General features: G+C 52.2%; 1 protein-coding gene across 1 annotated transcript in view; it reads left to right on the forward strand.

Annotated features, from left to right (window-relative positions):
• The window catches only part of Iqgap3 (IQ motif containing GTPase activating protein 3), a 45,537-nt gene that overhangs the window by 14,671 nt on the left and 14,746 nt on the right, over window positions 1-16,120 (forward strand). Inside the window, exons 12-27 of the mRNA XM_050166305.1 lie at window positions 1,855-2,018; window positions 2,671-2,828; window positions 3,910-4,031; window positions 4,107-4,270; window positions 5,930-6,020; window positions 6,678-6,845; window positions 6,922-7,061; window positions 7,141-7,311; window positions 9,642-9,725; window positions 9,882-9,953; window positions 10,049-10,118; window positions 13,687-13,895; window positions 14,510-14,662; window positions 15,022-15,185; window positions 15,442-15,666; window positions 15,895-15,901. Of these exons, the coding sequence (XP_050022262.1) occupies window positions 1,855-2,018; window positions 2,671-2,828; window positions 3,910-4,031; window positions 4,107-4,270; window positions 5,930-6,020; window positions 6,678-6,845; window positions 6,922-7,061; window positions 7,141-7,311; window positions 9,642-9,725; window positions 9,882-9,953; window positions 10,049-10,118; window positions 13,687-13,895; window positions 14,510-14,662; window positions 15,022-15,185; window positions 15,442-15,666; window positions 15,895-15,901 (2,162 nt within the window). The remainder of the gene's footprint in view (window positions 1-1,854; window positions 2,019-2,670; window positions 2,829-3,909; window positions 4,032-4,106; window positions 4,271-5,929; window positions 6,021-6,677; window positions 6,846-6,921; window positions 7,062-7,140; window positions 7,312-9,641; window positions 9,726-9,881; window positions 9,954-10,048; window positions 10,119-13,686; window positions 13,896-14,509; window positions 14,663-15,021; window positions 15,186-15,441; window positions 15,667-15,894; window positions 15,902-16,120) is intronic.

A 16,120-nucleotide genomic window follows, 5' to 3' on the forward strand; every position in this document is an offset into this window, starting at 1 on the left:
TCTTGGTTTGTTGTTGTTTTCTGAGATAGGATCTTACAGTGCAGCTCAAGCTAGCCTGGGGCACAATGTGACACTGTTGTCTCTCACACACACACACCCGTGCTCACCCCGAGTGCTGCTGTTACAGGTGTGAGGCCCCACACCCAACTGCCTCTTACATTTTTTTAAATTTTATTGTATGTGCATGGGTGAGTGTGTCAGATCCTCAAGAACTGGAGTTAGAGACAGTTGTGAGCTGCCATATGGGTGCTGGGAATTGAACCTGGGTCCTCTGAAAGAGCAGCCAGTGCTCTTAACCACTGAGACATCTCTCCAGTGTCCCCCCCCCCATTCTTTTTTTTATTTATATGGCGTGGTGGTGGCGCATGCCTCTAATCCCAGCACTCAGGAGGCAGAGGCACGTGGACCTCTGTGAGTTGAAGGCCAGCCTGGTCTACAGAGTAAGTTCCAGAACAGCCAGGGATACACAGAGAAATCCTGTCTTGAAAAACAAACAACAAAAAAGATTTATTTAATTTTGTTTTTATATATTTAAGTCTGTGCATTTGCCATGTATGTTTGTGCCATGTGCATGCATTGCCCATGGAGGTCAGAAGTAGAGGCCTGGAACTGGGTTCTAGATGAGTGTGCACCCCTGTGTGGGCGCTAGGAACTAAACCACCCCTCGCAAGAGCAGCATCTCTCCAGCCCGGCTCTTTCATTCTTTATCCCACACTTGGTTCCATCCCCTGAACTTGACCTGGCAGCTGAGGCCTTTTCAGCTCCCGCTTCACCCGGTGCAGCTGAGCTCCTCCTTGCTTCCTTCCCAGGCCCTGGCCTCTGGGCCTCTGAGTGACATTTTCTCCACCAAGCAGAAACGTCTGCAGAGCTGTCTCCAAGGCTTCTCTGTGAAGTCGTTTGCTTTCTCCTTCTCAGCACTGCCGTCACCCTGGGGTGGGACCGCTTCTAGCCTGGCCCCTGCAGCTGGGCACTGTCGGTCTCCTGGTGTCCTTATCCCTCCCCAGAGGCTATGTGCTTCTTGGCATCTTACTGACCCCAGAGCATGTGAGCTAACCACACTGGTGTGCCATGGCCCCTTTAGCCCCCTCCGCCCGCTGCAGTGTAAATGGAGCTGGCTCTACATTTCTCTGCACTGTCACTAAGGTTTGGTCCCCAGAGCCCGTTGACTTACTTCATCTTAGTTATGCGCCACTGCCAGCTGTCAATCTTGTGCTCACTGCTGCTGTGACAGCCACGTTCTGCTGCATTCTAAGCCATGCAACTCCTGGGCCCAACACGTTGCCTTTGCCTTTCAGAGAGCCCCCTACCCACCCCCCTGTCTGTTTTTTTTTTTAATTAATTTATTTATTTATTATATTATGTGTATAGCATTCCTTCCATGTGTGCCTGCAAGCCAGAAGGGGGCGCCAGGTTTCATTATAGATGGCTGTAAGCCACCATGTGGTTGCTGGGAATTGAACTCAGGACCTCTGGAAGAGCAAACAGTGCTCTTAACCTCTGAGCCATCTCTCCAGCCCCGCCCCCAATCTGTTTTTTAAGACAGGATTTCCCTGTAGCCCTGGCTGTCCGGCAACTAAGTAGACCCAGCTGGCCTCAAACTCACAGAGCTCTGCCTGCCTCTGCCTCCCAAGTGCTGAGATTAAAGGAGTGAGCCACCACTGTTTGACCAGAACCTCTCTTTTAAAGCACCCCATCCGCCTTTCCTCTGGAACATATAGGAATGCGTTTTGAATCTAGTAGAATGACTTTCTAGAAGTGTTACAAAGCCATTTCCCAGCAGAGTCTGGTTGGTAAGGACAGCTGAGATAACAGGGACTCTCAGCCTGTATGATTTCTTGCTGTCCTTCCCGGCAGTGCTCCAGGCCGTGTGGAGAATCAACAGAGCCATCCAGAGGGAAGTGGCCTCTGACACCGTGAAGGAGCTTATGTGCCCTGAAGCCCAGCTGCCCCAAGTGTACCCCTTTGCCTCTGCTGTGTACCAGCAGGAGCTGGCTGTGCTCCAGAAGCAGCAACAGGGGGTAAGTCCTGGGGGTCCCAAGCAGCTAGGAGAATGGCCAGAAATTAGGATGGGCAGGGTTGCTTCCCAGGAGCATCATGGCAGCCAGTGGCGGTGCACATGCTCAGCACGGACTGCAGTCCTGCCAGGTAGGTGCTGGTTCTCTTTAGAGGTAAAGAGAGGGTCGCAGACGTAGAACACCTGTCTGTCCAGCTGACTGGCAGGACATGCTGTAACCGTGAGGCTGCCCTACCTCACTCCTGTCCTTACAGCCCTTCTGATAACAAGGCCTGAGCCTCACATAGAGTCACCATGTCAACTGCGGGAGTTAGAAGTTACATGTTGAGTGTGGGCTCTGTAGTCAGGCAGCTTCATTTAACCCATATTGCTAGCTATGGGCTTGGCTGGGAAATGCGGTTATTAATGGTACCTACCTCATTTGGCTTGTTATGGAATAAGATGACACCATGTATGGTCTTCATGATGATTGTGTTCACAGCAAACATCCCCAGACATAAAGTGTGAATGTTGGTGAATGAATGTATCCCAGGTGTTGAGCATGAGCAGGGTCAGTGGGTGAATGTGGCCCAGTTGTGGCCCAGATGTTGAGCATGAATGGATCTTGGGGATGGAGATGGATGTTGGAGAGCTCCTCTCAACTCTCTCCTCTATAGGAGCTGGGCCAGGAGGAGCTCTTTGTGGCTGTGGAGATGCTCTCAGCTGTGGTTCTCATTAACCGTGCTCTGGAAACGAGAGATACCTGTGCCTTCTGGTCCAGTCTGGTGAACCCTGCTACTGGCCTGGCCCAGGTAGAAGAAGAAAATGCTCAGCGGTGAGTGGGGAGGCTCTAGCCACAGGCCAGAAGTGAGGGGCGGCATGGGTGTGGCTGACTGGACGGTAGCCTGTCTGATTCCCATTCTTGGCCCCTCCTGTGTTTCTTCCCAGTGGGGAGCGAGCACATGGTCATCCCGCTTCCTTTCTATTTCTTTGGAGCAAATGCTTGGGAAAATGCACTGCCAGATGCCTGCCATTCTAGGTGTTGAAAACAGTGACTAAAGCAGATCCCTGCTCTCGGCAAGCATGCACACAAGCAGGAGTCATGACTGGATGGGCACAGAGCTATGGGGCCAAGCCAAAGGAGACGGGGGGGGGGGGGCAGCTTTCTTAGTCTCGTGACGAGGAGGGGCATGCGGAGAAGGACCTAAGGAGCCTGAGTTCTTCCCATGCCGCTCTTCAGGACAGGAGAGTGTCCTAGGTGCACTCACAGGACGTCAGGACAAGCTTGGAAAGAGCTCAGGGGTAGAACACTTGCATGTCTGAGGCTCTGGGGTTAACATCCCAGTGTTCAAGAAAAACCTAAAAACAAAGACTACCAGGAAACCAGAGTGACCAGATGGAATGGGCTAACAGAGCAGCCCATGTCCTCAAGCGTGGAAGGAAGCTCTGGGGTGTTCAACAAGGAAGGAATCCTTCTGACCTGCTTTACCAAGATCCTTCTGGCTGTGCTGAGACTCTGGCACCGGGCCTGGGCCAGGGCAGGGCGGCAGGGCTGGGAAGAAGGTGCCAGCATGCAAATGTATTTTGAAAGCAGAATTGACAGGACTTGGTGGCAGAGGGAACGCGTGGGAGATGACCCAACAGATGTTTATCCAGAAGGGGCTGGCTGAGGCACAAAGACAGACCGAGGGAACGTGGAGTTCAGATAAGTCATGAAAGGCTTGAGTGTCTGAGGTCTGGGGTGAGAGTCCGGAGGGAAGAGGGCTGAAGCTTGAGCTCCGAGCGCCACACAGGGGGCTTGGAACGGTCTGTAAGGGGAGAAGAGGTGGCCTGGGAAAGACCAGCCGCGGCTGTGTGCGCACACCGCTCGCACCGGCACCGCCGCTCACGCTGCTGCTCCTCCTCTCTGCTGCTAGTTACTTTGATGCCCTGGTGAAGGTGCGAAAGCTAAGAGGGACGGACAGAGGCTTCCTGAGTTGGAATGACCTGCAGGCCACTGTGTGCGAGGTCAATGCGCAGGTTCAGGAAGAGACGGATCGTGAGTGCCCCTCAGACAGCCTTTCCCGTGGTCTTGAGTTTGGGGCTGCCGCTCATCCTCAGATGTCTTCCTCAGAGGTCCTCGCCATCAGCCTCATCAATGAGGCTCTGGATCAGGGCTACCCTGAGAAGACACTGTCTGCTCTGCTGCTTCCAGCGGCTGGCTTGGAAGATGTAAGCCTTCACGTTGCACTTCGGTATCATCTCCTCCTCGTGGCAGCCAAGAAGAAGAAAGCCAAGGTAAGGCTAGGAAAAGATGGCTGGGTTAGACACTAGAGCGAGAGGCTCAGTCTTGGCCAGGGCGGTGCCCAGCCTGGTGGATACAGACTCTGAACAGGTGAGGCACAGGCAGGATTTGATTGTCATGACAAGGTGTGGGAAAAGGTGCCTGGACTCCCCACTCTGATCCCCAGTGACCACCTGAGTATCCCTGGGGTGTGTGTACTACATCCTCTGCCCTTGCACCTCGTGGTGCAGGAGTGGAGCAGGGATTTGAACTGACACGCTGAGGTTTGTGGCAGCAGAATGAGGCTGAGACCTGGCCCGAGCCGGATGAGCTTGCGTCCTGCAGCTCCCGTGCAGCGTCACCCAGCCTCCCTGCACTGCCGTGGCCCTGCAAACCTGTGACAACATCAAGCTTATCCCACAGTTGCTGAGCTTGAGTGAGTACCACGGCAGGACTAGCCAGCATTCATTGAGTTATCACTGTGTGCCAGGTATTGCTTGGTCTGCCTCACAAGTTCTGATCCATGAAGCCTGGACAGAGTCTGAGTTCAGTTCCCAACACCCACATCAAGGGGCTCACAACCCCAGATAAAGGGATCCAGTACCTTCTTCAGGGCACTTGCATTCATTCACATGTACACACCTCCACACAGATACATACGAAGACACCTAACTAATCGCAGCTCTTGGGAGGCAGAGGCAGGCGGATCTCTGTGAGTTCGAGGCCAGCCTGGTCTACAAGAGCTAATTCCAAGACAGGCTCCAAAGCTACAGAGAAACCCTGCCTTAAAAAAGAAAAGAAGGGCTGGAGAGGTAGCTCAGTGGTTAAGAGTGCTGGCTGCTCTTCCAGAGAACCCTGAGGTCCTGAGTTCAATTCCCAGCAACCATATGGGGGCTCACAACCATCCGTAATGAGATCTGGTGCCCTCTTCTGGCCTACAGGCAGATATGCAAGCAGAATATATACATAATAAATAAATAAAACCGAAAGAAAAAGAAAAAAACTAATTCATAAGATAAGTCTTAGGAACAATACCGGATAGCTCACACCTGCAGTAAGTCTGAGGTTGGCTTGGCCTACAGAGCCTTTTAGAAAAGAAAAAAAAGACAGGCAGGCAGGTGGGCACCCGACACATAGTGCTCAATAAAAAACTCTGTAAGAGTCCATTTCTGATAAGGAGAAGAGAGCAGTGAGCTGGCCATGGCAAGCCCAGGCTTCCTTGCCCGGTGTGCAGTCTTCCTGCCACCTTTTGGTGACTGCAAATGTGCAGCCAGGAGACACAGCCAGCACCAGAATCGGGCTAAGGGCAGTGAACTGAGGTCGAGGGGGATGGGAAGGGCTGCAGGGTAAGTGTCCCTGGGTGTGGCTATCAGAAAGTGCTGGACACTGGGGGTATGAAAGCTGCGGAGATCCCTGATCCTGGCAGCCATCCTAGGGGGCAAAGGGGTCATGATTCCACAGGACAGGGAGGGGGAGCCAAGAGAGCCTTTCCTGTTTCATCAGGTGTATAGCCATCCAAGGGGCCCCCCCGGGGGTCATGGCTCCTCAGGGCAGAGAGAAGAGAGCGCCCCCCCCCCCAGTGTACTTTAGTTCCCTGCTGGGCTTGTGGGAGCCTGAAGATACCAGTTTGGGGTTTTGTGTTTTTTTCATCTTTTTTTTTTCCAATCTGCCAGGTGACAGGAGATCCCGGGGCTGTGCTGTGGCTGGAGGAGATCCGCCAGGGAGTGGCCAGAGCCAATGAGGACACAAACACAGCCCAGAGAAGTAAACAACCAGGCACTGGGAAGGCAGAGTGGGGCCCCACCCCGTCTCACATTAGCCATGGGAAGCATCTTCGCTTGACCGAGAGTAACTTGGGGAGGAAGGGGTTTATTCTTAGTCCTCCACATCCCAGTTCATCATCGGAGGAAGTCAGGGCAGGAATTCAAAATAGAAACCTAGAGGCAGAAACCAAAGCAGAGGGCATGGGGGGCGCTGCTTGCTGGCCTGCTCCTCGTGGCTTATTCAGTTTGTTTTCTTATACACGCAAGACCACCTGTCCACAGGTAACACATCCACAGTGGGTTTCCACATCGATCATTAATCAGGAAGATATACCACAGGCCAATCCAGTGGGGGCATTTTCTGTTAAGATCCCTTCATCCCAGATATGTCTAGATTCCTGGCAAGTAGACTGAAACCATCAAGCTGAGAGGGCAGGACAGAACTCGTGCAGGAGGGTGCTTTGACCACAGGGTGGATTTCCTGGCACACAACTGGATAGGAAATGCCAAGAGTTTAGGACTTCCATCCCACAGGAGCCCTTCCCTAACGGCCACCTTGTCTCTAACGTGCAGTCTCCTGAATCCAGCCCCACTGGACAGGACAGGGCTCGTGGGAGGGACTCCAGAGGATTGACTTTTCTCTCCTGATGCCCATCAGTAGCCCTTGGTGTGGCTGCCATCAATCAGGCCATCAAGGAGGGCAAGGCAGCCCAGACGGAGCGAGTGTTGAGGAACCCCAATGTGGCTCTCCGAGGGATCGTTCCTGACTGTGCTGACAGCTACCAGCAGGCCCTGGAAGGAGCAGTGTCAAAGAAGCGACGTCCTGGTAGTGGCCCTGGCCGAGGCTTCTCTGCTGCTTTTCCTCCTCTGAGCCCTCCTGGCTTACTTGAGTTTCTGTTCAGGGGACACAGCCTTCTGGGTTCGACACGACATGAAGGACGGCAGTGCCTACTACTTCCATCTTCAGACCTTCCAGGGGACCTGGGAGCATCCTCCCAGATGCCACCTCAACACCTCCCATCTAACCTGGGAGGAGATTCAGGTAGGCAGAGTTCCTGCCTTGGTGGGGGATTGTGCATGGGGAGAGGCTCCTACCCACCCAAAGCCTTCTGTCTCTACAGTCAGTCATCACCAAGGTCTCCGCGGCCCATGACCGCCAACTGCTCTGGAAGGCCAATGTTGGCTTTGTCATCCAACTTCAGGCTCGCCTCCGCGGCTTCCTTGTCCGACAGAAGTTTGCTGAGTGTTCCCACTTCCTCAGGACCTTGCTTCCAGCCATCATTAAGATTCAGGTGGCAGCTTTGGCTTTTCCCCGTGCCTGAGAAGATTGGAGATACAGGGTGTCCACCCCCTTCCCTTTCCCTGGGTGGGGTTGGGATGATTCTTGGAACTCTGAGCAATAGTGAAGGAAGGTGTGGACTCTTGAGACAGACTAGTGTGGTTAGAAGCCCAACTCCGGGACCTGTTAGCCATGTAGCCTTTTAATTACGCTTTTCTTCCTTTCTTTCTTTCTTTCTTTCTTTCTTTCTTTCTTTCTTTCTTTCTTCCTTCCTTCCTTTCTTTCTTTCTTCCTTTCTTTCTGTGCCTCAGTTTACCCCCCCACCAATGCAAATGTCAGTACCACTTTCCAAGGTAGCAAGGGCGGTTTAGTAAGACAATGTCTAGAGAGGTTTTGCAGAATGGGAGCAGGAAGTAAGTACCGGTTATTGGCATCATCGTCAGCATTGGGGAAGAGAGGAAGACTGAAGTGAGATGCAAACACTTTCCCTGGAGCAGAGCTGTGGTAGCTGCTGTGTTGTCCTCTCTAGTGGGCATTCCATTCAGTTCTGTCCTATGCATGGCCTGTGGTGTCTCTGAGGCTGACCTGCAAGTGACCAGGGCAGGACACTAGCACTCCATGAGCTAGAAACAAGGGCGACTTCCCTTGTCAGGTGTGGTGTGGAGAGCCATGGGGTGCTGGCAGTGTAACCCCCTCTGCAGACTTTACCTTCAGAGCCCGCCCCAGTGTGCCGGGCAAGGCTGGGAGATGGGTGTGGAACCCACAAGTGAATGGCCATGGAGTTTGGCTGGCATCAGATGTGACAGGAGGGACACAAAGGGAGAACCGTGAAGCTGGACTGGCAGATGGCTAAGCATGCAGGAGTAACTGACGGCACAGGCTCTGGAGTTGGCCTTCTGGTTAACTGCCCTCTGGTTAAGGCCCGGGCACCCTACTCAAGCCCTTGCACCGTTCTTTGCCTTCATAGAGACACTTGGTTAATGCCTTGGATGTGAGGCGTTAGCAGGAAATTGCTTTCGTCACTAGGTATGGTGGGGTCCCTTGGTGACACCCCATTAGATGCTGGTGTCAACATTGACCCCATAATTCAGTAATGGAGTGCCCAGGTCACAGACTCCTCTGATTGCAGCCCAGTGCCTCGGCTTTGGGAAGTGAGGCAGCCTAGACGCCCTGAGACTCAGCTTGCTCTTGAAAGCTCTGACCATCACAGTTCTCAACGCTGACTAATCCAGATTGGAGTCATGTTTTGGTTGTGTTTTATTTTACATTTATATGTTTAGTGTGTGTGAGCATGCACGCTCGCACATGCACGCTCGCACATGCACACGCACACGTCATGACATACGCTGAGGTCAGAGAACAAGTTACAGGAGTTGGTTCTCTCTTTCCACCATGTGGATCCTGGGGACTGAACTCTGGATGTCAGGTCTAACTACAAGCACCTTTTCCTACTAAGTCATCTTACCAACTCGGGAAGCATGTTTTTAGAGAAGAATTTTGTCAGGGCTGGCAGTGTGGGAACATGGTTCATTCTCTAGTGAGCAGGGGCTGGGGACATGGTTCATTCTCTAGTGAGCGGGGGCTGGGGGCATGGTGTATTCTCTGGTAAAGCTGGTGTCCATGCCTTTTATTTGAGTTTCTATGAGGAAGTATCAGGGTACATAGTCTTTCTCATAAAGCTGGCAGGTCTTTGAGAATAGGGCCAATTTCTCTTCCCCACACTTTCTCTCTTAGTTGCTGTTCTATTGCTGTGAAGAGATACCATGACTAGGGAAACTTAGAAAAGCATTTGGCAGGGGCTAGAGAGATGGCTCAGAGGTTAAGAGCACTGGCTGCTCTTCCTAGAGGACCTGAGTTCAAGTCCCAGCAACCACATGGTGACTCACAACCATCTGTAATGAGATCCGGTGTCCTCTTCTGGAATGCCAGCAGAACAGTGTGTACTAAATAAATAAATAAGAAAAAGAAAAAAGAAAAGCATTAAGCTAGGGGCTTGCTTACAGTTCAGAAGGTTAATCTGTGATCATCAGGCCAGAAGCATGGCGGCAGGCAGGCAGGTGAGCAGGCGGGCAGGTGGGCTTTGAACTTATATCTGATTGATAAGGCAAGGTGGAAAGAGTGAGACCAGACCTAGTGTGAGGTTTTTAAAACCGCAAAAGGCACACCTCCAACAAGAACACACCTCTAAACAGTCCATCAGCTGGGAACCGAACATTCAGAGATTTGAGCCTATGGGAGATATTCTCATTCAAACCACCACAGCATCTTAGCCCAGGGTGAAGCTGTCCCCCTGGCCTCTTGAGCCCAGGGAGGTTTGCTAGGGTTCCCTCTTCTGCTTGGCAGGCTCATTGGCGGGGTTATAGACAACGAAAGACTTACCAGGAGCGGCTGCAATATTTTAAAGCCAACATGGATGCTATCATCAAGGTAACTATGGTGGTCTGGGTGGCTCCTTCCTCTTGAGCAACCCTCAGAGCACTTCTCATTCTCTTGCCTCCTCGTGGCCCTGGAGCCGATTGCATTAGCTGGGGTCTGAGCGTGGGTCTCAGACTGACACTCTGAAGGTAGTGTCTTTTCTCTCAGATCCAGGCCTGGGCGCGAATGTGGGCAGCCCGGAGGCAGTACCTCAGGCGTCTGCGACACTTCCAGAAGAATGTGAGTGTTGCCCCATCATACCTGCCTTTACTCTTAGATGAGAGCCCAGGGAGCAGAAGGGCGGTCAGTCACCTGTTCTCTTGTGCCCGTGGCAGGTTGACTCCATCGTGAAGATCCAAGCATTTTTCCGAGCCAGGAAGGTCCGTGATGACTACAGGATGTTAGGTATGCTGGGGAGATAGAGATCGAGAGCCAGACAAGCCTAGGTGTCCCTCTTGGGGATGCACAGCAGGCAAGGGCATCACAAGTTGTCTGAGGTGTGTAGCGTTCCCTCCTTCCAGTACCAGGCAAGACTCCTCTACCAGGTACTTTTTGAGCAGGCCTAACATATCCATCCCCCTGTGGTAGGCACTTCCCAGCTCCCAGCTGTGCCATTTTCCTTGGTCCAAACTCTCACCTCCTGGCCTCTAGTATAGACACACAGGCCTCGTAATTTTTCTGCTGGGGAAAGAACAAAGAAGTAGAGGATCACTAGTTTCCTGCCCTCTGCTTTTCATAGTTGGGCACACATGTAAAGTCTTAAGGAGGTGTGTATGTGCACACATACATGTACATATGTGTATGTATGTGCACACATGCTTGTATGCATGCGTATACACACACACACATGGAAACCAGAGATTAATGTCAGGTATCTTTCTCTATTGCTCTCTACTTTATTTTCTGAGACAGGGTCTCACTGAACCTGGAGCGTACTGATTGACTGGGCCTGATGGCCAGAAAGCCCCCAGAATCCTCCTGTCTCCACCTCCCAGACTGAGATTACAGGCATGTGCCTTCATGCCTGGCTTTTCCCATGATGCAGGTCCTTCTGTGTGTGCAGCAAGAACTTTCCAGTACAGTTCTGTTTCCAGCCTCGTCCTTGTCCTGCAAGTCCAGACTCTCAGCCTTGCTTGGGAATTAGCGCATTGGTCCATCTCGAGTTCATTCTTGATTCCTGGAGCAGGAAGCCATTTCCTTTCTGTGCTTCTCATGACACAGTCCTCCTCCTTCTGGCCGTCAGCATGGGTGCTCTCCCTCACCACCATCTAAATCCTTTGCTGTTACCCTGAGGTCCCTGCTCCGCCTGCCTTTTATCTTTCTTCCTTCCCTCCAGTTCTGGGGAAAATGTTCTCCCAATGCTTCCTCCTTCCTCAGCCCCCAGAACTGGCCACTTACTTAGCTTGGTGGCTTCTGTGTTGAGGATTCCTTCCTATCAGAGATGCCGTCACTCGTCGTCATTTCTGCAATCATTTCAATCTACTAACCCTGAGTGTGAGTCAATTCCATTGGCTGATCTCGGTGTCCATGAGGTTGCAGTCATCCTCCTCGGTGCTGACTGGACTAGATTGTCCTGACCATGGCTCCATGGAGCTGAGCAGTTCTGCTTCTTGTCACTCTTTTGCTAATCTCTGTGGTTCCTATTGCCTGAGGTCCAGCCATCGCACTCCTCCCCTTGTTTCCCTGTACCTCCCATACCTTGTCTTAGATTCCTATGGCTATCATAAACACCATCACCAAGGCAGCTTGGGAGGAAAGGGCTTATCTCAACTTACTCTTCCATGCCACTGGAGGCAGGAACCTGGAGACAGGAACTGAAGCAGACGCCATGGAGGAAAGCTGCTACTGGCTTGCTCCTGACTTGCTCAGCTTGGTTTCCTATATACCCTAGGACCAGAGCACAGCAGATGCTTCCACATCAGTCATTAATCAAGAAAACACCCACAGAGGCATTTTCTCAGTTGAGGCTCCTTCTCAGGTGACTCTGGCTTGTGTCAGATTTACACAAAGCAAACTTGCCATCCTGTGCGGTACTCCGGGCACACTGCCTTTTCGGCTTCCCTGGCCTCTGCTGCTGCCCTTTCCACTTCCCCACCAGAAAGCAGGTGGCCCACACAATATGGTCGTTTCTTTGCCCTCCTGTAGGAGTGGGGTCCACGTCTGTTTCCCAAGACCCTCCCGCTTGCCCCCTCAAAGCATCGGCCATGGCCATGCAGTACTTAACAGCGGCCATCTGCCCAGATACCTTATGAGATTCCCTCTAGCCACGGGGCCTGGACTCATTCAGCCTCCAGATCTGACTGTTTCATTCATTACCAGCTGGGTAACCTAGAACAAGTTACCTGCCCTCTCCCTGCCTTTGGAGGCTCAGCCATAAGATGGACATAGCATTTAGATTTGGAGCTGGAGAAGTGGCTTAATGATTAAGAGAACTGGCTGCCCTTCAAGAGAACCCACAACTGTCTGTCCCAAGGGACCTGATGCCTTCTTCTGGCCTCTGTATAGTGCACAGACACACATGCAGGCAAAACACCCATACACTAAAATTTAATGAAAATAAAACAGAAAGACTCAGGCCTGGTGGCCCCTGCCTGTAAGTCAACACTTGGGAAGCAGAGAGGAGAATCCTGAGTTTGGGGCTAGCTGGGACTGCTAGCAATACTGCCTGAGCAGAGCCAAACCAGCAAAAGGCCATGAGACACCCTGCCTCTCTCAGTGAGCATTCTGTGTATTCTTTTGTTTCTGTGAAGCTTAGTCCAGAGGCTTCTTTGAGGGTTTTGTTTATTTGGTGAGTTTGTTTTGTTGGGGTTTTTTTGAGACAGGGTTTCTCTGTAGCTTTGGAGCCTATCCTGGAACTAGCTCTTGTAGACCAGGCTGGCCTCAAACTCACAGAGATCTGCCTGCCTCTTCCTCCCAAGTGCTGGGATTAAAGGCTTTGTACCACCACCGCCCGGCTGTTTTTGTTTTTTTCTGACCTCTCCATTATAAAGTTGACCTCCTTAGCTACCTGTACCCCAGTGTAACTACAGACACTCCACACATGACGCTGGCAGGGCTAAGTGGTGGCTGACAGGTCAGGGGCATGAGGAAGCTGGTCTGCCCAGCAGGAAGGGGAGCAGCTGGGTGACGCAGAACCCAAGTCAAATAATCCCAAGCTAACTTGGAGTATTCTTAGAGTATTCTAAGGTTTTCTTTATTAAGGGGGAACTCACAGATCACAGCGAGGAAATTAGAGATGGGGTCTGACATCCAGGTGTGGCTTGCGAGGAGAAGAGAGAGGGAGCTGGGCAGGACTGCAGCTTTTTGGTCCCCTCAGTCACGCTCCAACCTGGTCCAGCCTCTTAAAGGCCATTGGCTGAAGGAGGTTTTCCATCACCTCCCCCTTTTATCTAAATAAGAGAGTTCCAAACCCAATACAACACTATATACAATAAGAACAGATACCAAGTATAAAAATTAGAATTACAACCAGCATAAACAATATTAAGCAAGGAGCATAAGCTAAATGTTTTAATAATCATTTTATCCTAAGGAGTCTAAGTCTTGTATTAGAAATGGCTTGGCTAGATCATAAGATGAAGGTAACTACAACCATCTAATCTTCAACTCCATCAAAGGCCTGAGAAGGGAGACAATATTACTTGAGTAGGCAGGAAGTGCAATCAAGCAGCTTCCAAAATGTGCAGTAGATGACAGAGACCACTGGCTACCTGGACAATCACGCAGTCTCATTTACAATGTTGAAGCAACTTTGGCTAAGGCCTCAAACAAGGGTGCCTTCGGGGAGCATCACAAAACACTGGGGCCTGGTTTGGTGGGGAAGTCACTGGAGAGGCCCATGTGTGTGGTGCATGAGGGCAGAGAGCAGCTGCTCACTCCTAGGTGTGGGGCAAGAGCCCAGGGTAGACATGGGGCAGCTGCTGCCCATGAGGCTTTGCGATGCCTGCCTGACCCACGTCGCCCATCTTGCCAGTGCACACACGCCACCCGCCCCTCTCTGTGGTACGCAAGTTCGCTCACCTCTTGAACCAGAGTCAGGAGGACTTCTCAGCGGAGGCGGAGCTGCTGAAGCTCCAGGAAGAAGTGGTCAGGAAGATACGGTCTAATCAGCAGCTGGAGCAGGACCTCAACCTCATGGACATCAAGATTGGTCTGCTAGTCAAGAACCGGATCACCCTGCAGGTGAGCGGGCCCTGGGTCACCCCTCCCCCAGTCCAGCTGTTCCCGAAGGGAATCCTTACCGTTCTTCAACTAGTAATTTAGTCCTTTCCGAATGTGTGCAGGTTAGCACCTGGCCTGTGCCAGTGTCCTCTGCCCTTGAGGTCTGCCCTTGGGCGTGTGTGGTACAGAGCCCCATGGGTACGGTGGGAGTGGCTGACTGCTGACTTCTGGTGCATGGGCTGTAGGTGATCCGCTAACCTGGAAGTCTGTTTCCTCTTTAGCTCTCTGGAATCAGGAGTTGCTATGTCCCCTGGCAGAACTCAGAGACAGATATGAAAACTCTATAAATTACAGATGAGGAGTAGCAGGTTGATGCTGCTGCTGTGGTGTCTCCACCCCAAGACCCATACATTAGTCAGAAAGAATGGTAGCAAAAGCACAGGCAGACGCGGCCCCTCTGCCTGGCAGCCCCGAGCCCTCTGAAGACTCCCCTGTGAAAGCAGAGGTGCCAGGAGCAGTTGTGGGGCTTTCTCCTCCCACGAGTCCTGGTTCTTCCAGACACTGAGCCTGCACCGCATGTGTTCATGGTTGGTACCAGTCCAGACTGTTGGGTTTGCCCCTACCCCCACATCCAGGACGTAGTCTCCCACTGCAAGAAGCTGACAAAGAAGAATAAGGAGCAGCTGTCAGACATGATGATCCTGGACAAACAGAAGGGATTAAAGTCGTTGAGCAGAGAGAAGCGGCAGAAGCTGGAAGCCTACCAGCACCTCTTCTACTTGCTGCAGGTGAGCGGGACTCTCCGAGGAGAAGCCTTGCGTAGGTGCAGCGCGGTGGTAGAGCACGTCCCTTGCACGCATAACACTGAAAAAAACAAAACAATTTAAAAGCCAAAAAGTCTCCATCACCTTCTGAGCTTGTTCTCTTTGCTTTCTCCATGGCCTGCCTACTGCCCTGATGCCGGAGACAGAGCCTAGCTCTTCCCATTTGTATGGAATATTGCCAGTGCCCTAAGAAGGCGATACTTTCTCCACATCAGGACAAACCTTTGTAACCCATCTGACCGTCAAATCCCCAAGAGCATCTCCTCTGCCTCCCGTTGTTCACAGACTCAGTCCATCTATCCTCTGCCTCCCGTTGTTCACAGACTCAGCCCATGTATTTGGCCAAGCTGATCTTTCAGATGCCGCAGAACAGAACTACCAAGTTCATGGAGGCTGTGGTTTTCAGTCTGTACAGCTATGCTTCCAACCGCCGGGAGGCCTACCTTCTGCTCCAGCTGTTCAAGACTGCACTCCAGGAGGAGGTCAGGTACGTTCTCCTGACGCAGGGGCAGGGGTGGGGATGGAGACGGTGGGTCAGAGACATTCTTCTCTTCAACTCATAGGAAGAATATGAGACAGCGCTGGAGCGGGATGGTGGGGGGATGTGGGCTGACCTAACAGGGTGACCAGACAGCCGGACTCCCTTAGGGAGGGTACAGAGTAGACTTGAACAGGCAAAACTCTGGAAAGGGAAACACAGCTGTGTCCTCAACATATGAGGCCAGTAACCTATTATACCACAGGTCAAAGGTGGAGCAGCCTCAGGATGTGGTAACAGGCAACCCAACAGTGGTGAGGCTGGTGGTGAGGTTCTACCGCAATGGGCGGGGACAGAGCGCTCTGCAGGAGATCCTGGGCAGGGTTGTCAAGGATGTGCTGGAAGACAGGTCAGTCAGCATCCACACAGACCCTGTCCACATCTATAAGAACTGGATCAACCAGATGGAGGCCCAGACTGGGCAGCGCAGGTGAGCCAGCAGGTGGGGGGTTCAGGCTTTGATTGGGTCCCTAGGCAGATCTGTAGGGAAGCCTGCATGTGTTTGAAGGTGACATACAAAGGACTTAAAGCAGAGATGACACAGGCCTACAGAAGATTTAAGCCCTGGCTTTCTCTGTTCCCCAAGCTGTCGAGGATGATTTGCTAGTAGAACCTTGGTATCTGCTTTTGAGTCTGACATTTCCCCTGCTCTTTCCAGCTGCTCTGTGACTCCTGAGTCCTCTCTCTTGTGTGTATCCTCACTGCTGCAGTCCTCCTCCTGCCCCCTCCCCCTCCTCCCCCTGTGTATCCTCACTGCTGCAGTCCTCCTCCTCCTCCGCTCTTCCTCCTCCCCCTCCTCCCCTGTGTATCCTCACTGCTGCAGTTCTCCTCCTCCTGCCTCCTCCCCCGTGTATCCTCACTGCTGCAGTCCTCCTCCTGCCCCC

Source organism: Alexandromys fortis, unplaced genomic scaffold (genome assembly GCF_014885135.2).
Source record: "Alexandromys fortis isolate MF-2015 unplaced genomic scaffold, M_Fortis_MF-2015_v1.1 scaffold_152, whole genome shotgun sequence".
Lineage (NCBI taxonomy): Eukaryota > Metazoa > Chordata > Mammalia > Rodentia > Cricetidae > Alexandromys > Alexandromys fortis.